A 27,032-nucleotide genomic window follows, 5' to 3' on the forward strand; every position below is an offset into this window, starting at 1 on the left:
ACTGCCAACTCCAGGGCTAGCCAGCCAACCCCTCACTGTCATATTTGCCCTAATGAATGGAGGAAGAGTAGGTTTTGCATACCTGCCTAAATGCCTTCTGCATTATACAGACATGTCCCTGTTGCGTGGGAGAAACGAGGTCAAGGTAAAACTGTGAAGGAAGAATTAGAATTCATTTTGCTCAGATCTGAGAAACCCCAAAATTAATATCCCAGAAGCAGAATTTCTACTGACACAATAGGAAAACCACAGTGTGGTGTAACAGAAATATCATATGCAAGTTGGGTGAAATATAACATTCCTCAGAAAGTCTTCAAAACAATCATTGGCCAGGAATAATTTATGTTGTTCAGGAAGGAAGAAATATTGCATTTTCCCCCATTATACAACTAATGTAATATACACATGGAAGTTGGATAGATAAAACAAACTCAGGTGACACAGTCAACTTTTATACTCACAAGGATACTACAGATCAATGATGGTAATACGAGACAGATTTGGAAAAAATAAAAGAGAGAACAGATGAACAATTCTTTGTTTAATGACTAGTATAGCCCACCTCCACTTTACTGCTTATCTACTGTCAAGTTTATTTTTGAAATATATTATTAATTAAAGCCTTCACTTATTTTACCTTTAATTTTTACAGTACGACTTCAAAGTAGGGGTGAGTGTGTGGTGCAGCCATAAAGATGCAGCTTGGGATGCCTGTATCCCATATCAGAGTGCTTAGTTCAAGTCCCACCTCTGCTTCTTCTTCCAGCTACCTGAAAATGCACACTTGGAGGGCAGCAGATGAGGGCACAAGTACTTGGGTCCCTGCCACTCACATTGGAGACCTCGATTAAGTTTCCAGGATCCCATCTCTTTTTTAAAAAATATTTATTTATTTGAAAGTCAGAGTTACACACACAGAGAGGGAAAGACAAAGTCTTCTATCTGCTGGTTCATTCCCCCAAGTGGCTGCTGAGCCAGGCCAAAGGCGGAGCCAGGAGCTTCTCTGAGTCTCCCACGTGGGTGGCAGGGGCCAAGCACTTGATCCATCTTCCACTGCTTTCCCAGGCCATTTGCAGGGAGCTGGATGGGAAGTGGAGCAGCTGGGACTTAAACTGGCACCGATATAAGATGACAACATCACAAGTGGCAGCTTTACCCACTATGCCACAACGCAGGCCCCCAGGATCCTAGTTTTGACCTGGTCTAGCCCCAGCAGTTGGGGGCATTTGGGGAGTGAACCAGTAGGTAGAAGCTCTTTTTATGTCTGTCTCTGTCTCTCAAACAGAAATGAAAACAATTAAAATTATTTTTAAAAGACTCCAAAGTAGGGATTATTATTCCTATTTTACAGACAGGAAAACTGAGGCTCATGTTGAGTAACATGCCACTGAAAGTGGCAGAGCCAGGATCTGACAGAAGAGTCAACACCCAGACTGTCTCCAGTGCCTACATGATTCCTAATGGTTTGGGTTCAGAAGTTCCAGACCTATCACCTAGCAGAATCGATACTGCATCGGAGCAGGAAGCACGTTTGGGGAATTCCATGAGAAAAATCGTGTCCCCTAAAATTATTCTGTTGAAGGCATAAGCCCCCGTATATCTCAGAATGTGACTGTGTTTCAAGATAGGGCCTTTAAGGAGAGTGATTAAGTTATACAGGGATCCCAAGCAAGGGTCCAAACTGACGTCCCTTTGAAGGAGGAAATTCAGACGGCACCAAGGGCCTGGTCTACTGAGAAGAGACCACAAGAGGGTGGCCATCTGCAGACGCAATGAAAGCAACCCTGCCTGACACCTTGATCCCGGAATCCCAACCTCTAGAAGTGTGAGAAGAGAACTGGGAGCTGTCCAACATCCCCCCCCACACACACCCCGATTTTGTTTGGCCCTATCAAACTAGGACAGAGAGAAAGGAAATCACGAAACGCGGTGATGCGCAGACTACAAAAGTGGCAGCGTGTCTGTTCTTCAAGGCCAGCCAGAAAGTGGCTGCAGATTTTGACCTTGTTGATGAAGCAGGAACGAGCTCCATGCCTGGGGGCACTGAAGCACTATGGGAAGGTGGCTATGTCACCCCAGCACACTCAGGGCTACTGCCCCCGCCTCCCACACATGCCGTAACAAGGAAGGCACATGATAAATTCAGAGCATTTCATGGCACAGCCTGGTGGTGGTACCTCAGATCTTGCTAGAATAACATGACATTTATAAAAATACAACCCACTGGATGTTTGGCACTGCTTGGGAATGAAGAATATGTCCACGTTAAGAGCCAATACCCCAGGCTGTCAAAAGTTTCAAGCCAGGATTTCTTTCATAAACATTACCTATCTTTTTAAAGTCACAGTCTAGGAGGTGAAGAAAACCTCTGCTGATTTCCAAGTCTCCTTTCGCCTAAACACAATAAACATAAACCATACGCAAGAACCAGTTACATTCTCAGTCGAGGCCTGTAGACACGGGGCTAGAAGCCTCCCCGCTTCCATCCTTTCTCTGGGCAGCACCCACCCCAACGCACACCCACAGGGAGCTCGCGCTCCACCCACAGGGGCCACCTCTGATCCCAGCACACACTGAAAGGGGATATTTACGGATTATTTTTTTCAGATATCGGCCAAACAATGTTCTTGTTCACTCTCTCAGCCACCCTAGACCATACCCAGTTTAACATCTGGAAGGATAAACTCAGCCCTGATGCGTCTGACAAGGGGGAGCAGTCATCGAGGAGATCTCCAGCAGTGGGCACTGGCCAGCTTCCCTCGGAGCTGCAGGCCCTCAAAGGCCAACTGTGGTATGTTTGAGTTTCCATCAGGCCTGGTGCTTGCTGGCTGCCACTCCGCTCAGTAAGAACCCCACGGCCCAACCGTCCTATAAACATCTCGCCCTTCTGCAGGGAGCTGCGTGCCCAGCCTTACTTCTTGGAGCAGAGTATGCTGCTTGAGAGCCGCAGGCTGAATGTTAACTAACACTTGGAGCACAGCTGACCTCGCTCTTCTCCAGGCCAGTGACTGCTCTAAAAAACACACACATTCACACGAACCTAACAAGCAGGGGAAGAAAAGCCCAGATTTTCCTCACCATGTGCCACCCAGCCATGTTTACACTGATCGCAAGTCCTCAGGTTAATCTTCCCCGGCTGAAAACATTCGCATGTGCAGTTTACCAGTGTGCAACGGATGGCCTGCAAAAAAAGGAGGAAAAAAAAAAGATCAGCATCTGCTCAAAGGTACTACGTTTTTTTTTTTTTTTTTTTTTTTTTTTTCACCATTTTAATAAATAATGCCCACTCCCATTTCTAAAGGCTTCATGTTGGCAGGGGCCTGGAGGATTTTGAAAATAAATTTTGATTTAAAAATTTCTTCTCCCCTTCCCCCAAAAAAGATGAGAAAACAAACCTTAGTCACTCATAAACTGTTTTATGTCATTCACAGTAACCTTACATTGGAAATGCAGACCAACTAGTATAAGAACTAAGGATTATATATTCTACAAGATGCTGGATTTTTTTATCATAGTAAAAAAAGAAAAGAAAAAAGTTATTAACACACACTTCTATTTAATTTATTCAGTTGGTAATAATGCAAAAAATACATCCTAATAAAATTATGTTCATGAGTCAAACATGGTAAATGAAAATTATTAGGATATTACTATTCTTCTGCTGAGTTTAACTTAAATGCTTTGCTAATCTTTCAGCTATATTTTGAAAGACACTCCTCAATGAGATTTAGCATATTATATTATTCTTTTTCACTTTCTAATTACTTGGAGTTTGTTTTCTTGATCTACTAATTCTAATTTCATTCCTGTTTTGAAAAATCCCAAACAAAATTTCTATTTTAATAGTGTTATAAGAAACATAAATTGCTTTTATATCAGATGTAGAACAGGAAAAGCCATTTCTGTGAACATTTTGTATATGGGACAATACAATTCTACCTTAAAAAAACTGGCAAAATGCTCAAAAATCTTTCGTTTCCTTATGAGTACTTTTAAAAAACATTGCACCAGTTTGTATGACAGTGAATCCATAGAAAATTAGCACAAATGGAGTGTAACTTTTTATGAATAAAAACCTAAATTTAATAATTGTACTAAAGCTGACCTATGCTCCCAGACTACAGACTATCTCCTTCATTTAGTTTTAATTTGCATGGAAATCCCGAAGATAGAAGGGATTTAGACTGATCACTCAGATATTAACAATCTACTGTAACTACCTGAAATGCCACGAAAAGATCTCTACAGATTTAGCTGCAATCAGTGATTACTGAATGGGGTAAGGGTAGGTGCAGAGGTGCATGACCATACGTCTGAGCAGAAAGCTACACTCACTCAGCTCCAGGGCTCACATTCCTGGGACTATTTGGATTTCTATATAAACTAGAACTGCCTGTAACAGGCAGTATTTTAGGTATTGTTAGCACGGCTAGGCTAATTCCCATTTACTATGAGACTCAGACTGAACCAGCTTTTGCTGTATCCTATACTTCCTATATCAGTTCGCTTTCAAGTATTTCTCATATTAATTAACATCAAATCAATGGGTCTGTATTCTGTTTCGGACGGTGGAGTCCGCACTGCAGAATCAATTCATACTCTACTTCCAACCCTAATTTCCTCTGCTGTTCTCCTCCAGGGAAATACTCAATGGTATAATCTGCCTGATCTCTTAGGGACTCTCTTCCAGTGTCACCTGTCAATTGTACATTAGCTAAGTTGTAAAACTCTGCTGAATGTCTTAGTGCTTAAAGGAAGGCGAAGATTACAGGGGGGGAAACATTGCTTTCAAATGTGCTTATTTCAATTTCAATAGTTTATTGACTGAACAAGATATCAGAATGTACCAGGTTAGAAACAGCTTCTTTACATATCATGTTCACTAGTTAAAAGAATAAGCTCAATTTGATTATATTATGAGTGCAACAGTTTCGTATTCAAAGTTTCCACTAAAAACAAGACACTCTGAAAATTATCCAATTATAAATTTAGATAGAGGAACAATATTAACATTAAAACGTGTATAAAATTTGAAGAGCAATAATAAGTGTTTTCTAAAAAAGTCTTCACCACAATCAGGAATGAACAATAAAAAAGAGATGATCTTTCAAGGACTATTTAACTCCAGCAAAAAAGACATAAATGCTAGAAATCATTAATTTGATAATATCATGTTACAAAAATACACTAATTTTATACCATGTTGAAAACACATTGTAAGCTCTAATTTCTTTAAAAACAGAATAAATCAATAGGTGCAAGATTTACTTTTATATGTATTTTCACTGCATAATTCATTCGGCTTACTGACTCTCAATTAGTTTATGATACAAATATTTTCTCTTCCTAAACAACTTCATACATCTGGAACATTTGGGAATTCAACTCTTCAGACCATCATCCCTTTTTTATGAATTCTACTCTTTTTGTAACTAAACATATAAACACTGGAACACCTCAACTCCTCTTGTATATAAACACTTAAGCACTGGAATATCCATTTTGTATTCCTATGAATTCCAGAAGGTGCATTTGTCCCAAACTCAGATTTTATATAGACTACAATTGCTCCTTAAGGGAATTATTTCTATTTAAACAATATGGTCTAAATAAATATTTTGAGTAAGAGAGAGTATTGTGGCTTCAAAGGAAGTTTTATTCTAAATAACATTTTTGAAACAGCATAAAACTTTGACATACTATTTATTCACAACAAAATAGAACCAATGTGATCACTTGCCAACTCACCCACAGTTAAAAAACATAAATTATCATAAAACTATCAAAGCCAGTTATGCCTCAAAAATGTTCATGCATTACAAGGAGACAGCTGGGAGGAGCAGAAATGGGTAAGCTTTCATTCTTGGGAGCACGTTTGCTTCTTCCTTCTTTTCAGCTCCAGCCTGAGTGTCTGCCATTCTCTGCTGGGCACTCGGAGGAGACCAGGCTGTAGGTTTTATATAACCTAAACTACAAGCTCTGCAAATGCAGACTGAGGAAAAAGGCAGTCAGTCCAGTCAGACTTCTCCCACCTCTATACGCAGGGATCGGTGCTCAGGTCTTGCTCATGCAGACCCATGGGTCCCCTCTAGGACCTTCCCTCATTAATGGTGCCCGGGACTCTTCTCAATTCTTAGATGATCACCATTCCCCTACCCCCCACCCCCCAAGATCAACAGTAATACATTTTCCTAAGCCCGAGACTTATTACAAGGAATCATTTCTTCTGCTTACCTTTACCACAGATTTCCTGAAAGAGAAATCCATGCACCCAGCAGCCAACACTTCCAACTTCCTCACCACCACCACCACCACCTACATTGTAGCTCTGCAGCAGTCTGGCTCGGCCCCACACTTCCCTGCGTCTGCACCGAGAGGCAATGTTCTCATCACATCTGGTCCCTTTTCCTAGTCTCCTCGTCCTCCTAGACGTTTTCGCAGCTTGCAGCACTGACTCTCCTTCAGCCCCAGGCAGGAGAGACTGACTATCCTAGCTTTTCTGGCAGCAACTTCTCACTCTCTCTCCACTGTAAATAAATACAGGTGTTTCCCATGGCCTGGCTCTTCATTCTTTAATTTGGCAATTTCTTCCTTTCCTCCAGCTTCAAATACCATCACTATGCAAAAACCCATCACTGCGGAGCCCGGCACTGTTAAGTAGCAGGAAATGGATGGCAGTGTCCCCGTCCTCAAGAACGTGATGGTTTGGTGTTTGTGTGCAGTGGGTTCAAAGACGACCCTACGAGCAAGAAGGAAGCCTTTGTACAATCTGAGAAGCACCATAGTTCCCTCTTCATTCCTATATCCTTTCCTCTGCCAACTCAAGGATATTTTTAGGTATATAATAGGAAACTATTACCTGTTGTTATTAATAGCTACATTTTTCGGAGAATTGCTGCTCTTTAGACATTGTGCTAGGGAGTTTACAAGCACTGGCACTCTCAGTCCTCTGCGAATACCACGACAATGTCAATATTATTTAGTTTCACAAAGAAGGGACCGGAGGTAGAGATAATCAAGTACCTCGCCTCAACTCAATCAACTATAACGTCACAGGTCTAGGAATCAGGGCAAGGTCTGTGCAAGTTCTTCCCCCAGACTAGGAATCTTGAGCTACGACCACACGCGGCAAGGCAGGCACCAGGCAGTTCTTCACTGATATTTTGCCTTCCTCTAAAAATGATCTATCCCTGCCTCTCCTGAATTCTAAACTCTCACAGTTACTATTCAAACTGCCTCCTAATTAATTGGCACATTGCTCTTTTTGCCCTGTCTCCAGGAACTTTTTTTTTTTTTAAAAGTCCCACACACATTTTATCTGTTTGTATGACACTGTCGTTACTGCGTTTATTTTTGCTCTCTTGTCAGCTTATTCCTGCTTCAGTACAAACAGATGTCAATTGTCACTGGTCACCCAACAGAACCCCCTATTACTTGGTTTTTTCATTGGCTGTTTCTCCCAGGGAATGTTCTCACCTGCCCACCCTTCTGCCCCTTTAGATTTCAAGTCAGGTATCGCTTCTTCCCCAGCTGAGCTGCCCTGGTTTGCTATTCCAGGCAAGTTCCCCATTATCCGCCTGCATCAGGAGTCTTCAACAGTCTCTCACAGCACTCACCACAGACTGTGAATATCGTCTCTATTGGTGTAATTATTTGATTTGACTCTGTCTTCCACTCTAGAACTTAAGCTCCATGAAGACAGGGTCACAAGTCTATTGACGTGAAATGCATACTGGCAAACAACAGATGCTCAAAAGGCACCGTGAGAAGCACGGTTCTCCGAGCCCCTCTCCCCATTTACAAACAACACGGCCGCTCTGTCAAAAGAATTACAGGAGTTAACGAATGTAAAGCCTGAGCGCCTGTGGCTGGAACAGTATCTGTGATAAATGATAACTCTCCACATATTACATGTGAATGATTCTTTCTTCCCTTTTAATTCTTCCAAATTCTATTTTAATAACTTATAAAGTGTTTAAATCATATTTAGTCTAAATGAACAAATGAAAACTTTGACATGCATCCTACTGTACTATTCATACTATAATCCTCCAAGGTGGGCCTGAGGGTTATTATTTGTCCTAATATTAAGAGTTCAGAAATGTACATGTGTGTTACATGGCTCTAAATATATAGTGGTAAGGAAGATAAATATCCAAAATACTAATCAGTTTATTTCCACAACCTATAGAAACATGAAGAAAACATAAAATTAAAACAATTCAAATTCAAAAGTAGATCTAGAACACAAAAAACAGGGTGACTTAGTTTCAAAAAGTGAATCAAGGATTGGTAACACTTTCATATTTGAATATTTAAGCAAAAGTGTATTTGATAGTATTTTAGATGAGTTCTTGGGCTCTATTCAAATAACGGATTTGGTTAGCACTGCAACTGAAGTCTCTAGTTTTATCACACTCATCACTGGCTTGAACTCTGCAAGTAAATGTGAATTGAACATCAATCTTCTTACAAAATGACATTTTTCAGGAAAGCACAAAAATGGTGTTTCAATTAGTACATAGTATACCTGCAAAAGAACTGCATAAAGACTAATCAATGAATCTCCTATCAGTTACAACCTGTTTGAGAACACTTACCCAAGAACATAGAATAATAAAACAGTGAAAGTCATGGGGCGAGCAGAAATACAAAACATTTATTTTAAAGGAACAATCAGAAAGAGAGAAAAAATCCTCTAAAATTAAAATTCATTTCAGTTTTCAGCTTTGTCTTTCCATTGGGGAAAAAACAAAAACAAAAACTATTAGCAGGACACTGTCTTCAAGTATCCATTGACCCTGGCCACCATCCCATATATAACGAAAGAGCTGTCTGAAATCTACTTTCCTCTTGCTCACTTCTGGGCAGAATAGCAAGATTTACAATTTAGATTATGGAATTTTACTTGAAATATCTTAAAATTTTTACTGGTTAAGTACATGACCTACATTAAAAGTAAATTTTAGGAAAAGATAATCATTAACACAACATTCATTCTCTCTCCACCAGTTTCTGCTATAAACATAGGTGGGAAATCTAGGTATATAAGTTGGTTGCCTATAATGGACTACCAGTGATAAGACACTTTTTAAACCTATATCAAAAATTTTTTTATTTAAATGGAATCTTCTACACTGAAAGTCATAGAGATGATAAATATGTACACTTGGCAACCTTTTTATGAGGATACAAACTCTTCTATGCTGTAATTAATTAGTTTATCACAGCAGGTATTATTCACCTCTGCATATACACGTATGTCCCAGAAGCAAAGGTATGCATGGTATCAAAGGTCAAGTGAACTGTTTTACTTGGTAGGGAAACTGTTCTTTAAAGTCTTCAATTTGTAGAAAAATCTAGAATAGAAAATGATCCGTAATGAATCTGGAAGATAATTTTTCTAGGACTGCTGGAGAATACACTGTGTATATACTACAAAGTAACAATTACTAAGCCTTATAGGACACAAGAGTGATCTTGCACATGACCAGAAAGTTGTGGCCAGCACATTTATACGTTTTGTGGATGAGATCCCAAGAATGTACTTCAAACACTACCTCCGAGACTCTAAAGCACTCACATGACAGTAATGCTGATTAAATCAGCAAGAATCTTTCTACACAGTGTTCAGGACAGTTTTATCCCTTCTGCTTCCATTTGGCTGACACATAAAAGTATTTGAAAAGAAACAACTCCCAAAAGAAGTGTCTTGAGTATTAACTAAGGCTTGAAAACATGATACTACCTTTAGAATTTTTCAAATTTTGTATTTTTAAATTTTTATTTGAGAGGTAGATAAAAAGAGGCAAGGGGAGGGTGAAGAAAGAGATCCACTAGCTCATTCCCCAAACATCTGCAATAAACAGAGCTAGGCAGGGGCCACATCCGAAGCCAGGAACTGGGAAAGCAAATCAGGTCTCCCACGTGGGTAGTAGGAATCCAATTACATTAGACACCACCAAGACCTCCCAGGGTTTACATTAATGGGAAGCTGGAGTCAGGAGCCCAAACCAGGAATCGAACCAGGTACTCTGATGTGGGACAAAGGCATTTTAACCACTAAGCTAAACTGTGGCTCCTGATACTGCCTTTGTAGAAGATACCAGTGTCCTAAATTTGGTCAAGTTACAATGCCATTTAAGAATTTTTTTTTTTTTGCATGGTAGACAACTCCTGAGCTTACTTACACACAACAAATATGATCTATACAACTGAAATTTACTTGGTTCCAAAACACATATATGATTGAAGGAATATCGACTTGTTGGACTGTGGGGTTTGGCAATCAGGTGTCAAAATGAACAAGAAAATATGATTGGACAGACATAGAACATGGACAAAAGTACCCATGGTTTTAAGGGTGTTAGTTTTTATTTATTTCAGAGATACAGAAGGAGAGAGAATACACACATGCTCCCATCCACTGGTTCATTCTCCCAAATGACCTCAATGACCCCTAGCTGGAGCAGAAGCCAAGCAGGAACTCAATACAGGTTTCCCAGGTGGGAGGCAGGGATCCAACCATATAAGTGGTCACCTGCTGCCGACCAGGGTGTACATGAGCAGGAAGTTGTAATCACGAGCACAGCCAGGACTCAAACCCAGGCACTCACATGCAATGTGGGTATCTCAAGTGCAAAGTCAAATGTCCACCATAGGACCCAGGGTTTTAAAGATCCTACAAGACAGCTTTGCTATCAACCTAAAAAGTCTACCTAACTCTGACTATGAGATTACCTATACAGATGTACCAGTTCAGCAAGGTGAAAATGTTTTCTGTATTTTTTTTTTTTAGAGAAACATGTAAATCTAATTTGGACAAAGTACACAAAGTTTACGAAAGATAATTATGAAGCTCATTTAGAAGTTAAGAGGAGCGTGTTCTGGCACAGCAGCTACGCCTATATCCCATATCCATAGTACTACCTCCTACGTCAGATCCAGCTTCCTGTTAATGAGCACCCTGGGAGGAAGCAGGCAGTGGCTCAAGTACTCAGGTCTCTGCTTCCCATATGTAATAGTGGTACTGAATTCTGGCCTCATGGTTTAAGCCTGCCCCAGCTCTGGCTTTTGCAGAAATTTACAGAGTGAACCAGCAGATGCAAAATCAATCAATCGATTCCTCTCCACCCCTACCAACTTATAAACAAATGAAAAGAGAATTTTTTAAAAGTTAAGGGTCTACAAAAGTGTTAATGTAATTGTTACTACTTGTTATCTAATGGTAATAACAGCAACTGAGAAACAACAAAGTTATTCTGTCTGCTAAAACATTTTTTTAAATTAATATAATAGTGGCCGGAGCTATGGTGTAGAAGGTTAATCTCTGCAGTACTGGCATCCATATGGGCATCAGTTCGAGTCCTGGCTGCTCTACTTCCAAGCCAGCTCTTTGCTCATGAGCCTGGGAAAACAGTGGAAGATGGCCCAAGTTCTTCCCTTGAACCCATGTGGGAGATCTGAAGAAGCTTCTGGCTCCTGGCTTCAGCCTGGCCCAGCGTTGGCTTCTATGGGCACTTGAGGAGGGAACCAGAGGATGGAAGGTTCTCTCTCTCTCTCTCTCTCTCCTCTCTTCTCTCTTCTCTCTCTCTCCTTCTATTTCTTTCAAATAAATAAACAAAATCACTTAAAAATTAATATAATGGAAAATTATAGTAAAAAGCACCTATCTTATTTGCTGGTAACATAACAAGAAAATTTTAAAATATTAAACTTTCAAAAAAAGGTTCCTTGTATGTATCTAATATTTTTAATGTCATGTGAAGAACTTGCAAGCTGAATAAGTGATAACACTGTGTTACCTATATGCCCTGAAATGTCTTGGTGTCTTCTCAACAGAAAGTAAAATATTAGATCCTGTGAATGGATGAGTCAATATTTGAAAACACATTGTCGCAGGGGCCAGATGCCATTAATTTAAACAGCAGGCAACATGGCCAGCACAAAAAGCCAGACAAATTCAAAGATGGTTACACTTCAACAAAACACATTGAGAAAAAAAAATTATAAGCACGGAAACACATCATCTTCACAGTAAACACATCCAAAATACTGAGAGATTCATAAGAAAAAGCTGAACTTCGAACAACTCTCACTTTGAAAAACAGGAGAGCTATAACCACCTTTTGAGTTTTTCTTAAAAGGCACAATACCTATATCTGATGACAAATAGTTGTATATTCATGTAACAGGATATAATTTGGCCATAAAAAGGAATTAACTACTGATACGTGCTATGACGTGAATGAACATGGAAAACATTAAGCTAAGTTGAAGAAGTCACTCACTAAATATCACATATTATATGATTCCATTCAGATGGAATGTCCAGAACAGGAAAACCTGGGGAGACAGAAAATGTACTTGTGGCTCCCTAGGTATCACATTGGTGGTGGCAGTGGTGAGGGTGAGAGCTAAAGGATATAGCACATACCTGTGAATACACCAGTATGTATTAAAGTGTATACTTTATTTATTTATTTGAAAGGCACAGTTAAAGAGACAGAGAGATAGACAGACAGATCTACCAACTACCCAAATGGCTGCAATGACCAGGGTGGGCCATGCTGAAGCCCGGAGCCAGGAGCTTCATCCAGGTCTCACACATGGGTCCAGTACTTGGGGTCATCTTCCACTGCTTTCCCAGGCCATTAGCAGAGAGCCGGATTGGAAGTGGAGCAGCTGGGACAGTGGTGCAGCAGTGCCCATTGGAGATGTTGATGTCCCAGGTTATGGCTTAACCTGCTGAGCCACAACACCAGCCCCTATGGGTGGAATGCACGGTATGTGGAATATATATCAATACAGCTATTTACCATTGGGAAGAGTAAACAGAAAATCCCACTGAAATACCCGCTTTCTTTTAGTGGTATTAAATCACTTAATTCTACAAGATATCATTCCCTAGAAGACATATTGCAGCATATCTGTCTTTCGTTCATATTTTCAATATACAAATGCTACATGAGTAAATAAATGGGAGGTTTAAAAAAGGCATTTTACTTTTGCTTATATTTGAAAATCTCTTCTCCTTTAAAACAGTAAAAACCTAATATATCCATTTTATAACTGATAATTATTTTTAAAAATATTGCCATTTTTCTATCAGGATAATTCAGGATATTCTTCAAGTTTTGGGGATTTAAAAACATACCAAAATTCCAGACTATACTGCTCAGTGATATTAACACCCAGGTGCTAAAAGAATAATTTGTTAAAAATTGACAGTGGTGAATTCTGTCATGCATATGACCAAAAACATCTCTCGATTAATTGCGATAGTAAAAGTTACTTGAACAAAAGTCAAGAAACAACGAAAATCATAAAATTGTATGCACATGTTTATAGATGACTATGAATGCTTCAATGACTCAAATGTATAAATACAAACTGGGAGTAAGGGACACAAACAGACACATAAATTTTCACAGATGCAAATCCAGTGAGCAGCTGCAGTCATTACCTTACGATCACAACCAACTATCAATCGACAAGAGGAAGACCCCATTTAAATAATTTAGGAGTTCAGAGGAAAAATCAACAGCGGGATATAGCCAATTATATAAGGAAAATACCCATGCTTCTATGGCATCAAAGCATATGCAAGCTTTGGAGTGTTCTTTTTTTTTTTTTTTTTTTTTTTTTCAATTAAATTAGGCCTATGGTAATACAAGCTATTTTGTTAAGCAATTAGTAATATTAGAGAAACAAGAAATAAAAGGCATTTCATTTCAGGCAAAAATATTTTACTTGCTTACCTAGCAATTAACAATTAATATATTCTGTTTATTTCTAGTATACTTATAGATTTTTACAGAGTGCTTTTGGCGGCTGTGACAACTATAAAGGAAAAAGTCTTTGCATGAAGATACTGAAACTGAAGGGGTTAGCTCACTGTTAAAAAGTAATCACATTTTAACCAACCTTGATCTCTGTTTACCAGAATATATAACTTTGTATAAGAAGTCAAGTATCTCTGATATCATATGAATGCTAAGTAATAATTATCTCACTTCACGTTAATGTTGAATCAGCACTTTTGTATTCCATTGATATACATTTTATTCATTTTCACTAATGCAATTTGAAAGGAGGTAATGTGATTACATTTCTCTGTGGCATTCATGAAAACAATTACTAATATAATATGATAGGGAAGACATTAATAAGGACGGGATTTATAATGAGATGCATGAAGACTTATAAACCTTTAAGCATTACTCCTCATTAAGCAAGAAGGAAGACAAGATAAAGCGTAAGTTCTGGTATTTGATAAGCACTTCCAATCCTGGGAAACGATGGATTTGCATGAAGATCCCATATTTGGGACCAGACAGAGAGGTACAAGATGGATTGAGGATCTGTCCCACCTCACGCCAGATGTGAAACATTACCCTAAGTCAACGCCACCTTTCTACTCAGATGGCACATGAAGAACTCCTTTACAAAGGGAGTTCCTCTAAATCTTTACGCTCGACATAAAAGGAGCTGGCCAAATTGCTTCAAATGCCAGGTCACTGTAATCAATTCATGTACCAAGCAACACCATCAGGTAGGTGACCTTTTGTCTAAATTTACTCCTCTAGGTTTATGGACGAATTCACCCCAGCGAAGCGACAAGAGAAGAAAGTAGTTGCATTTTAGAATTTATCATTTCAAATGACAACTGATTATTCAGGCCCCTTAGGGCAGTCTTTGTGAGACTAACAACAAGCCATGTTTGTACAGTGCTATGAAGCTAGTATAATACTTCAACTATACTCATGTAGTTAATCATCACAATCTCTGATATTAGTAATTTCTCAAACAGCAGAAAATGAGGCTCAGAGATGTCCCTAAATGGCCACAGCTAGTAAGCCAGAGCTCTTTCTACTCCACCTAGATATGAGAAGAAAGCAGCAAAATAATCCCCTTAGCTACCCTCCTCCTCAGTGAGACTCCTCTGGTATTTCTTTCTGTCCCAAGAGGGGTTTATGACCCAATAGGAGATGTCAGCAAGATTACACAGAAAAGGGAGAGAATGGGTAAAGGTTTAAGTCAACTGAAAAACAGACACTGCCAAGTAAACAGTTAAGAATCTACACCAGGATTTTCTACAGTGTGGTATATTTTTAGATAAAGAAACTGACTCAGAACACTGTTTTAGGATGTCTTTAAATGGCTATATTAAGAAATGCCAAAATCTTGAAAAAGTGAGACAAGGCCCTCGCGAGAAGACCTGGCTTGTGACGGCATGGTATACCTGTCCTGGGATTACTGTTCAGTCACATTATCTCAACAAACCTCTCATTGTCTGTATAACTGTGCATAATTACCTCTGATGATAACAGCATGTTTCTTTGGCTAGGTATCACTGTAGGAATCACATCTATTACAAATAATAATAATGATATGATGAACAGTCTACATGCTCCCTTATACGTTATTTATGTTAGGTCACAGATTCCCGGGGGGCGGGGGGGGAGTCTGTGTTGAGACCTGAACTGGCTTCATTAGAGCTTCATATAAATCAATGAAGGCACACTTGATTTTACCAGTGGCTGCGTCGCTGGTATTTTTCAAGTGAAACCTCTCATGTAATACATTTTTAAAAACACAAATACAATGTTATAATTTCTTCTAAAAGGTACTTTTCTCAAATTCAAAAGGCTAAATTCAGATGCTCAGAGAAATCCCACAATTTCTATGGAATCTGTGAGCATCTTAAGGAAACTGTGCCCTAGAGTGTTGAAAAAACATTATTCTCTTTTTTCTTTTACAGATTAGCTTAAAAGATGAGAGTCATATACTTATAGAGAAAGACAGCAAGAACCAGACCATCTGCTAACAAATGCTTCAGCATCACCCAGCAAATTGAGAGATCTATGCAATGGTTATCAGAAACTCTGAGCCAACTCTCAAAAATTAAGAAATAAATAAAAAACGTTGTAGAAAAAAAAAGGGGGGGGGTCTTCCAGAACAATGTTAATGTCATCTTGGGCATGTGGACTGGGTTCAGATATGTGTCAGCTGAATCAACATAATGGGCTATAACAGCTTCGAAGCAGCTAATATGGTCCATTGGGTCAATAATCCGTGAACTAAGAAGGATTTACTTGATAGACTATAAATGGTTCATAAGAACTCAGGAATCACTCCATCAGATCAAAAATCCAATTTTCATATGGTGCCTTTCTACAAATTAGCCAAAAGAAAGTAATGGCTCTGAAGGACTTCAAGGTCTATCAGTTAAAAATTCATGTTTTAAAGAACAGTGTAGAGGAAGAAGTAAAAATTAAATGTCTTCTGAGGCAGGGGGAGGTGAACCAAACTATTTACAGGAAAAATACATTTTCTTAAGGAAAGCTAATATACAACAGAAAATACATATGGGGCTTTCACATTTTCATACAGGTATGTGACTACAGGTATAAAAGCAACACGCTATGAAATCTCATATATGCATATTCTCTCTCCCCCTCCTCCGTTGTCTCTGTAAGTAAATTAGAAATCACCATTTCCAGGACAGCGACATCTTGACATGAAGCCAGACATTTTATTTTGGGCTCCTTACACTGGTTTATGTTGTGGGTCTGCTGTGTGAGGCGTGCAGAGGCATTTGGGATAGTATCCATATGTCTAGGTAAAAGCAGATGGAAGAAACTACAAAAGGTAAATCATAAAACTATAATATGTCTTCAACATTTGAGAGAGAGGAGGGTTGATTTCCTGGCTGGCCAAAGCTTATTATAGCCAGTGTTTACAGATAGCTGCACCTTCCACCCTCTCTAGACGACAGAGAAATGGGAGCCTTTATCCTGTATTTGTGAATTTCATTACATATTCACACTAGGTGATAGTGGTCATAGATTAATTTTTTAAAATGTAAGGCCATCTTTGTGAATAATTGTATTTACTAAGTTCTTGGCAACGAAGAAAAGCAGAGAAAAATGCTCCAAAAATGTTAACAAGTTGCAATTAGAATTCTTAACAAGAAAGAGTTCCTACACTAAGGAAGAGAATGTGATCTAACACCTGTCTCTCAAAATGTTATTAGCCACTCTCCATCATAAGGACAACAAGAGGGAATGGTTTCTGTTTCTTTTTGCGGGAGTAACACTGAATAAAAGAATAGATGTTTTTACATCAAAGTGTATCAGCTATTGACATAAGCTCGGTCCTCTTAACTTTCACACAAGGGAAAGAAAAATTCCAATAATTCTGAAATAGACAGATAAAACTTTTCTCTGTGGTTGCAGCCATGTACTATTATATGTAACTGCTTATTTTTAAAAAGAGCCTTATTGGTGCTCTCTGAAGGATTTTCTTTTATACATAGCTTTATCCTATAATTTTGTCCCTGTTGGGCACGCTGCCTAAATTTAAACACAAACAGTCAAGCAATGAAGAAACATTAACACATTTACTGTGAACAAAAACTCCCAGTTGTACAGTGAAATTTTAATACATTTCAACTTATCTCTTTTACTAATGGGGAGAGTACAAACCCTGCAGGAATTCGCTCTGCAAACTGGTAATTACAGTAGACTCACTTTTTTATAATGCATATGTATAGTCAGACACAAAAAACCCTGGCTGCCCTTTTGATGTAGGTTACAATAGAAATGTTTTAAAAAATTATGAAAATCTATAGCAATTCTAAAGGAATGCATTATTTCATGGAAAAGTGTCCTTTAACTTTGCATGCGGACACAAATAGACATATATTTAGATAGTTGCTTTACACACCAGAAGGCACAGGCTTTGTCTGCATGCGCTTTTATGTCATTCTTCTTATAATCTTAGTGTACAGAATAAATCTGCTCCTATTTGCACAAAGCCAGTTGTGATTTTAAATATCACAATTTATCTATCACATAGAGATGATATTATTTCATTTTGTGCCTGTTTCTCTTATTTGGTTCCTTCCAGTTTTGAGGATATAAATCTATATTTTGAGATCTCATTAAATCTCTTCATTAAATAAAGACTGCAAACCAGTACTTCTTCTCTTAGTATAAGGCATATGCCCCTCTCAACAAAAGAGACCCTATATGAGAACAAGAACAATATACTACAATATTAATAACAGAAGCATAATTAATAGCAACGAAGTGAAATCTTTATTACTATTCCCATCACTTGCTAGGCACTGCATATGTATGCGTCAAATTTTTGGTTTCCTAACCGCTTTCTAAGAACTTGAAATCTGCTAGATCGCTAAGAGGATATCACTGGGCTGGCGCTGTGGTGTAGTGGGTTAAAGCCCTGGCCTGCATCCCATATGGGCGCCAGTTTGAGTCCCAGCTGCTCCAGTTCAGATCCAGCTCTCTGATAAGGCGTGGGAAAGCAGTAGCAGACAGCCCAAGACCTTGGACCCCTGCATCCACGTGGGAGACCTGGAGGAAGAAGCTCCTGGCTCCTGGCTTCAGGTCAGTGCAGCTCTGGCCATTGAGGCCATTTGGGGAGTGAACCAGCGGATGGAAGATCTCTCTCTCTCTTTCTCTCTCTCTTTCTGCCTCTTCCTCTCTGTAAGTCTGCCCTTCAAATAAATAAATAAGAAAATCTTTTTTTTAAAAAAAGAGGATATTATTACATCAATTTATGTTAAACTCATGCTTATAAGTATTATCACACTAGGAGACAAAAATGAAGAGATGACATTTGTAAGTGGATATAACTTTTGTAAAATTATGTAAACTTCCAAGTGAAAAGGTGAAATTGCTAAAGCATCTCTGGTGTGTTATCCAGGGCTTGCTATGTGAAAAGGGAAACTATACAAGAAATGTCTAGCATGTATTTACTACTGAAATACACAAGGTGCCATATGGAAATCTTGCCTGGTCATCCAGTTTCAGGGAACAGTGACAGAGATGCACATTCCAGGCAGGCTTGGCTGCAGCAGAATGGACTCACCACTAGAGGGAAGAGATTTCAGAGACAACAGAAACAAGGACCGTCTTCCAAGGCCTCGAGTCTAGTTGTTCCTCTAGGCAATGCTAGTAACTTCCTAACCTCAGGTCTCCCTGTCCTAACCAAAAAGAATACCACTCCCTCCACCACTGCAATCTCCCTTAATCCCAAAGGCTACTTTATCATGCTATGCCTGAAACCAAAAAACAGAGAGATGCATCACCACTCAAGGCCCAGGCACTGGCTCTGTCCCAGGCAATGTGAAAATCCGTGGGCAACACAGACTGCCTCTATCTGGAAACTGACTGACATACTTCCTGTTTTTGAAAAAGCCAAACATCAAAATCTTTCTATGGGATTCCTTATCCTCAGTTTCTGCAGTTGCCTCTTTTTATCCTTATTCCGATTGCCTGATTTAAAGTATCGAGTAAATTGTGGCTTACATGTGAACAAATTACAAGCAGAATCACACCTCAAGGGTAACTGCAGTGTCTAATTTCAGTCTCTACAGCATCCATTCATGCTAGGTAAATATAACTGAACCATAAGGAAGAGCAGCTCCTTCACAACCTGTGGTCAATCCTAGACAAAGCATTCTCGCCTTCACTTCTTGTTCATCCTTTACTCTAAAGGCAGTGTGAGAAGTTGTGCCGCATAAAAAGTAACAAATACACCTCTGCTTCCTCCTAAAGGAAGGCAAAGAGATCAGGGCTACTGGCTTTAAGTCAACCAGATTCAAGTACTTGCAAGGGTTAAGTCAACTTGTGTGCTGTAGAGATTTATGACTTCCTTGAGATCAAAAGGAGAGAAGTAGAAATTTAATATTCTCTCTCCCTTGCTGTAAGGCAGAGAGAAGGCTGTGAATGAAGGCCTCCATACAGCAGCCCGCCGTGAGGAAACACACACCCTTCTAACACCTTCTCCAAATGAATGGTCCCTGCACTTGTCTTTCAGCATAGGTAACAAAGAAGTATGAAGCGGTCCATCTGAATTCTCTTCACATGCTGATGAAATCTTCCCAATCTGCTTTCCTCTGGAGAATAAAACGCTACACTGTTACAGAATCTTGGTTAACATAGTTAATATATGAAAAATAAGTATAGAAAGTACAATACTTTTTTTAAGATTATTTATTTATTTATTTGACACACAGAGGGAGAGGAGACAGAAAGAAAGGTCTTCCATTCACTGGCTCACTCCCCAGATGGCCACAATGGGTAGAGCTGAGCCAATCCGAAGCCAGGGGCTAGGAGTTTCTTCAGAGTCTCCCATGTGCATGCAGGGGCCCAAGGACTTGGGCCATCTTCTACTGCTTTCCCAGGCCATAGCAGAGAGCTGCATCGGAAGAGGAGCAGCCAGGTCTAGAACTGGTGCCCATATGGGATGCGTGTGCCGAGGTGGAGGCTTGGCCCGCTATGCCACAGCACTGGCCTGCAATACTTTCATACTCTGATGTTCCATTGACTCAGCAGGCATTTCCATATGTTGTGATGCTTCCAATTCTCCAGCTGAGTACAAGCTGATATATATTTGGGTGAACGAATTCACACTGACTAGCTCTGCTGCTCTCATGAAGACTGAGAATGAAGACAGTGGCAATCAGCAAAGTTTTACCCTCCCACATTTAGTCTTGATGTGTAAGAAACCTGCATCAAGACCATATTATGTATTTTAAATAATCTGAGATGGACTCTGGCGAGACGCCGGCAGCTACTGCTCTTCATGAACCCAGCCATGCACCTCACAGATTGTTAAGATGGCTGCTTCCTACTCTATTTGCACAATTAGTGTGTTTCACTTGAGTGAACCATAAATAGATCTGGAAAGCACAATTCAATATGATTTTCACTGAAACATTATCTGAATATCCACAGAGCTGGCAGTAAGCATGCTTTAATATTTTATGTCTGATCATATCCAGCAAATGTGAGGCTGTTATTTTAATTGTAAAATATATTACCTGTGTTCCAGTTGTTTAACACCGGGACACGGCTGCCAGATGGCATGCCTCAGAAAAATGCAAGGGAGAAGTGGGAGGATTTTCAGTGGGTGTGTACTTGTGCAGTGTTACTTTCTTTAAGAAGAATCATCTATTGACAGCTTGTATTCTTTACTCCTCAGAGATGAACAAAGTTTAGGGTTACATTTCACAATCTTGTCTAGCCATCATCTAGCTGCCAAACATCATTTCCAATGTTTATCTACATGAAAACTATTTTCTTCTTTAAATTTAATTTTTTTAAAAAATATGAATTTTAAAGGCAGAGAGGGAAGGTGGGGGAGGCAGAGAGAAAGTGATATCTTCCATCTGCTGGGTCACTCTCCAAATGGCCACAATGGCTGAGGCTAGGCCAGGTTGAAGCCAGGAGCCAGAAACTGCACCCTAGTTTCCCACGTGGGTGGCAGTGGCCTGAGCACATGGACCTCTTTTTCTGCTTTCTCAGGTGCATTAGCAGGGACCTGGAGCAGAAGCAGAGCAGCCAGGCTTGAACTAGTGCTCTGTTCTGACTGCCGGCTTTGCAAGAGGTGGTTTTAACCCTCTGTGCCACAATGCTGGCCCCATGAAAACGTTTTTCAATTCTGTGCATCAATTAATTAAAGCAGTGATTCCCATCCCCCAATCCCATTAGCCTACTTATTTAATTTTTTAAAGTTTAATGATTAGGGGCCAGCATTGTCACATAGCAGGTAAAGCTGCTGTCTGAGACTTTGGTACCCCATTTGGGTGGTGGTTCAAGTCCTAGCTGCTCTACTTCCAATCCAGTTCCCTGCAAATGGCCTGGGAAAACAGTGGAAGATGGCCCAAGGCCTTGGACCCCTGCACCCATGTAGGAGATCCAGAAGAAGTTCCTGCCTCCTGGCTTGGCCTGGCCCAGCCTTGGCAAGTTGTGGCTATTTGGGGAGTGAACCAGAGGATGGAAGATCGCTGACTCTCTCTCTCCCCTTCTCTCTGTAACTCTGCCATTCAAAATAAATAAATCTTAAAAAAAAATAGTTAATGATTAGAGGAAAACTGGTGCTGGAGGGAAGTAATATTACGAGGGAATGACAGCTAATAAAGCTAGTTTCTGTGTGAGACTATTACACCTGACCTAATAACATGAAGTTCTATACAGGTGTATACAGGTGTTAAGCATGTTATATCTTTGTCTAAGAAAACAAAAGGTATTAAGAATAAGAGTAAGAAGCATAAAGCATGAGATGATAAGGCCTCCAAGGCGGAACTGCCTTTGCTTTAATTTGGGATCACAGGAAACAGTGATGGTACCTCTTTCGTTGTTTAGACATCATGGAGGGGGAGGCGACTCTGTAAACCAAGGTGAGACTTATCAAGTTGCTGAGAAAACAAGGTTTCATAGCACAATCACATCTTCTTTAGCTGTGAGCCAAATGTTTCTACTTCTTAAAAAACACACACAGCTCTTGCCTATTAAATATAAAAGAGGATGGGTACAAGCATACGTCAGAATCAGCTGTGATGCTTCGCAGGCGTCAGAACACCACTCCAGCATCAGAGAATCAGAATGCCAAGTGCGGGTGCACAATGCCAGGAAGGAGCAGCTCTTCAGACTGTGCCATGGACAGCTCGCTTGCCCCAGCCTCCTTCCAGCCCTGTCACCGCTAACTGTATCGTGGGACCTGGAAGAGGCCCGAGACCGCACTGAGACCGAAACAAATGGACATCAATGCAAGAAGCACGCTCTGTTTAAAGGACTTTGGGGGTGAAGGAAATCCCAAACTTGTTTCGCATCTCTTTGGAAACAGTGAAGGAAGTCAGCAGTTTCCTGAGGAAGGCCTCAGGAGCTTTCCCAAGATTAGAAAGCAGAGCCTCTCACAGGGAGCTGAAGTCCCAGCCAATTGTTCCAGCAGGATCCCTACCGAACACTCCTGAGCCTGAGACTGATGGAGAGGGGAAGAGGAAGCTAGGGAGGGCAGGGACTGGGTACCTAAATGGCTATCCACTTTCATTTTAAATGGATTCACTGAGAAGATATAAATGATTAATATGACTAATCCATTCCCTTAGTTATTCTCTTCCTCCTTATTGCCACAACTCACCAATTTTTCAATATGCATGCAAGAGAACAGAGTTTGCCTACATAACTGTAGCCACACTTCTCTGTGCCCTGAAGCTGGGTAATATATGTCCATTGTGAAAAACAAAGTGCCCAACACAATCCTGGCGATGTAAGAAGTGCTCAGGATGGGTTCTCTTCCCTGTCCTCTACATAGTCACCCAAGCATGGAGGCCATTCTTGGCCTTCACGTTTTGACATAATTAAACATTTCCAAGGCGAGGGTTCTAACGGGCTTTCACGTTCCTGATCATTCCAACTCCCTGGCAGCAATAGAATCCTTCACTCCCGATCCTCCTGAGCGAAGCAGGTTCTCTCTGTAATTCACAGCAATTGTAACTGAACTGGACCAAGTGGCTCCCAAGCTGATTTCTGAAAAGACAAATATGCCCTCTTCTGGCTTCTCATTTCAGAAAAAATAAAACAATATTAGCTTATTAGATGCATCAAAACATGAGGTAAGAAGGGTCTACTCATTTATTATGTTTACTACTAATCATTTTAATCACACAGAGATTTTCACAGGTCAATGTTAACATTTGGATACCTCCTCAAGACAAGGGCTTCCAACAAATTTTTCCTCAATCAAACAACAAAGCTGAAGATAATATAAACTGCATGAGCAGGGGTCAGTAAAGAAAATCAAAATGCACGTATCCACTGGCAAAACCCGGGCAGAAGTCCTCCCCTTGGCGCCACACGCCCCATCAGTGTGCCCTGCTCCATGCCCACTCAGGCCTGCTTTCACAGCTCGGAGCCCACAGCAATGCCAATTAGTGTCAGTTGTGATGGGGTTTTAGAGACATGAACCTTTGTCTTGGAGGAAGTGGGCTGCAACCACCAACTTACTGTACAGAGGCAACCTAGCAACCCATTAGGTGGAAATGACTTTGTAGCCACTTCCCCCAGAGACTGCATCAGACACTGATGCTTAGACAGATGGGAGCATTTTTACATTTCTGTATTAACTGCATCCAGGAAGATGGATTTTTATCATTGAATGCTGTCGAGTTCTCATTTTGTCCACTTCTCCCTTCTTTGTTACTTCTTGGCTATCTGTAATGGTACAAAATACGATTTTGCCGAATAAAATAATGAACTAAATATTTCAGAGACAGGGAGAGCCTTCTCATTGTATGTATTAAGAATATTCTATGGGACACTCACTGATACAACCTTCTGGGGATCCATTAATGGAGTGGCATTCCATGCTCTAAAAAGGCATACGTGGTTTCATATAATCCATATAAATTTCCAATTGTCAAACCAGTATTAGATTAGGTAAAATTATCAAGAAGCGAAAGTAATCCTATTCTTTAGCCCACAGAAAGACAAAATCAGACACTGAATAGGAATGTTCACAACCTTGTTGCAAAGTCAGAGCTGAAGTCTGAATCCAGCATTATGTGTTGTTACACAGTACTAAAACATTTACTTCCAGTCACGACACCAGAGAGAAACCTAATGCTCTACAAGAAAATCTGCAACCAGTTAAAATTACATTTTTCACGTTAGTTAAAATGAGAGTTAAAAACATGCATTTATTCAACGCTACCAATGTAAATATTTGTTAAACATTTGATAATCAGTTTTTCCCTGACACCAAAAAAGTTGCATGTTTTGGACTGTGTACAAAACTACTTGGCTAAAGAATATCATTGTGAAACATTAAGGATACATGTATATACCTATTATTCATCAGCAATAAGCAGACCTCAAATGTCATAATAAAGATAAAAAGAAACAAAGTCCTCTTTGGTCCAAGAGGCTTCAATGTGGACAGAACAAATGGTTTTAGGGGGTTGGAAGTATCATGAAATCTGGCAATAAGATAAGACTTTTCTGGAAGACTTTAATTTAGGTGAGTTTCACAGCGAACACCCTGCTGTTAGTATTTCTGATCATAACCTCAATCAAGTCTACTCACGTACACAGAGACTAAAATTTTTGTTTGGGTATATTTAAAATCTTCTCTAAAGCAACCTCTTACAAATTAGATATTTATAAAGTTATATTCTGTCACAGTCCTGATTATTAACATGTTTAGAAATGTCATAGTTTCTTTCTTTCCTCAAATAAAATATAAACAGATATAAAAGTATATAAACTCCAGTAAATAATACTTTGTATGAGTTTGTACACAAAATAAAATCTTAGATAAATATTAAAATCTGAGGTTTTCATTTGATTTGGATGTTGGCAAGAAGTTCAGTTCTTTTTATCTTGTTCTAATTAGTTCATAATTTTAAAGACACAATTTCTTGCTTAGTCAGCAGAAATATTACTTATTATAAAGCAGATACAAAGCAGATGTCTAGCCACTATCTTAATTAGAACTCTCATCTTTCTCTTAGTATAACACAGAGATTTAAAAAAAAATATGCTCAATAAATATTTCACACCAACACCTTTTAGTTTTGTGAAATAAACACTGAACCTCAATATTTTAGAAAATCTATATAATTTGAATTTCAAGCAAAATTCATAAATATTTTTAAAAGTATATATCCTTTTCAACTAAAATGATTTTGTTTTGTAAATTTAAAATTAACAATAAAAATTTTAAAAGACCCATGTAAGGTATTGGTAATTGTTGTACAACAGTGTGACTATACTAAAAACCAATGAATTTGACACTTTAAATACTTAAAATGGTGAATTTCATGCTATGTGAATTTTACCTCAATAAAGAAAACAGACCTTACAAAACAAAAGACAAAAGTACTTCTGCGTGTCAGTGTGTTTTCACAGGTTTGTTTTAGCAAATCTAATATGGCTACTATACCAAACCCTCTCATTCTTGGGAATGACAAAGTAAAGTGTGAACTTCTTTATATTTTCTTTCAACACTGACTTCATATAATGTCCCCTAATACATGTCAATGAACAAGTCATTATTTCAAAAACAGCACAATTAACATTATAAGTGTTTTCTTTAAAACACATTAATAAGTTATGTCATTAAAACATGTTCCTAATTCTCCAGAAATAAATTCACAAGGAGAATGAAGACAGGAAACATCCTACGTCAAGACTTGGCATTTTAAGTACATATTTCTATTTATTTTTCATATTTCACATATTGCCTGCAGAGTTAGTTTCTTAATACTGGCCAACACTTCATAGTACTTATCATATACCTTGCAGTGCTCTAAACATGCTAAAGGTACAAAATAATTTAACCCTGGCATTACCCTAATGGGAGGATATCACACTATTCTAACTCCGAAGTCTAATCCACATCTAATCCAGTCTCTAACCCTTGGTGCTTGGCCACCTCTAAGTTTGGATGCCTTTACTTATATCCCATCATTGCAGTGAAGGAACAAGTGCTACCTGATGCCTTTCCCCCACGCACTTAACATTTAAGATGGACTGAACAGAATATTTTCCGATGGCCAAAAAAACTCAAAGTGGGAGTTACAGAAAATATGAAGTTGGAATATATTACAGTGCAATGGAGACTAGAGTCAGGAAAATCAGAATGAAGAGTGTATACTGGTGTACTTAATGTCATTTAATAGAGTCCAACATTTCAGAAACTTAAAGACTTGGCGTCATTTAGAATCCTTAGTACTAGAATGGAAGGGCCTAATGATGAACAATTTTCAGTCCTAAGTAAGAAAGGAACTTATGTGTAAACTAGTTTATATGTGTATTTAGAACAACGAATTATGTGCAGTGGATGAAAGCTCAAAAGAATAGAGAAAGGTGGGTTTTGAATGGCTTGGCTTTAAAAGTTGATAATGAGAAAAAAAAAAAAAAAGAAAAGGAGAGAGAGAGAGAGAGAGAGAGAGAGAAAATCCCTTTAATAGAGATGGTAAAGATTGAATCAGGGGGGCCGGTGCCGTGGCTCACTTGGTTAATCCTCCGCCTGTGGCTCCAGCATCCCATAAGGGCACCGGGTTCTAGTCCCGGTTGCTCCTCTTCCAGTCCATCTCTCTGCTGTGGCCTGGGAGGGCAGTGAAGGATGGCCCAAGTGCTTGGGCCCCTGCACCTGCATGGGAGACCAGGAAGAAGCACCTGGCTCCTGGCTTCAGATTGGTGCAGCTCTTGCCATAG

General features: G+C 39.4%; 1 protein-coding gene and 1 long non-coding RNA gene across 40 annotated transcripts in view; one reads left to right on the top strand and one right to left on the bottom strand.

The window, feature by feature from the left end:
• BNC2 (basonuclin zinc finger protein 2) overlaps window positions 1-27,032 on the bottom strand; it is a 462,557-nt gene that overhangs the window by 158,864 nt on the left and 276,661 nt on the right. For 36 of the 39 annotated variants that reach the window (XM_051857628.2, XM_070052561.1, XM_070052555.1 and 33 more), the window contains one exon: window positions 3,079-3,181. In XM_051857628.2, coding sequence (XP_051713588.2) covers window positions 3,079-3,181 — 103 coding nt within the window. Of the gene's footprint in view, window positions 1-3,078; window positions 3,182-6,234; window positions 6,608-27,032 lie in introns of those variants that run through there. The other 3 variants (XM_070052589.1, XM_051857709.2, XM_070052579.1) reach the window with 1 other exon arrangement.
• LOC138844397 (uncharacterized) lies at window positions 2,620-9,700 on the top strand. Its single transcript, XR_011380166.1, has 2 exons — window positions 2,620-3,226; window positions 6,603-9,700. It is a non-coding gene; the product is annotated as an uncharacterized lncRNA (long non-coding RNA).

The sequence above is a fragment of the Oryctolagus cuniculus genome, chromosome 1 (assembly GCF_964237555.1).
Source record: "Oryctolagus cuniculus chromosome 1, mOryCun1.1, whole genome shotgun sequence".
Lineage (NCBI taxonomy): Eukaryota > Metazoa > Chordata > Mammalia > Lagomorpha > Leporidae > Oryctolagus > Oryctolagus cuniculus.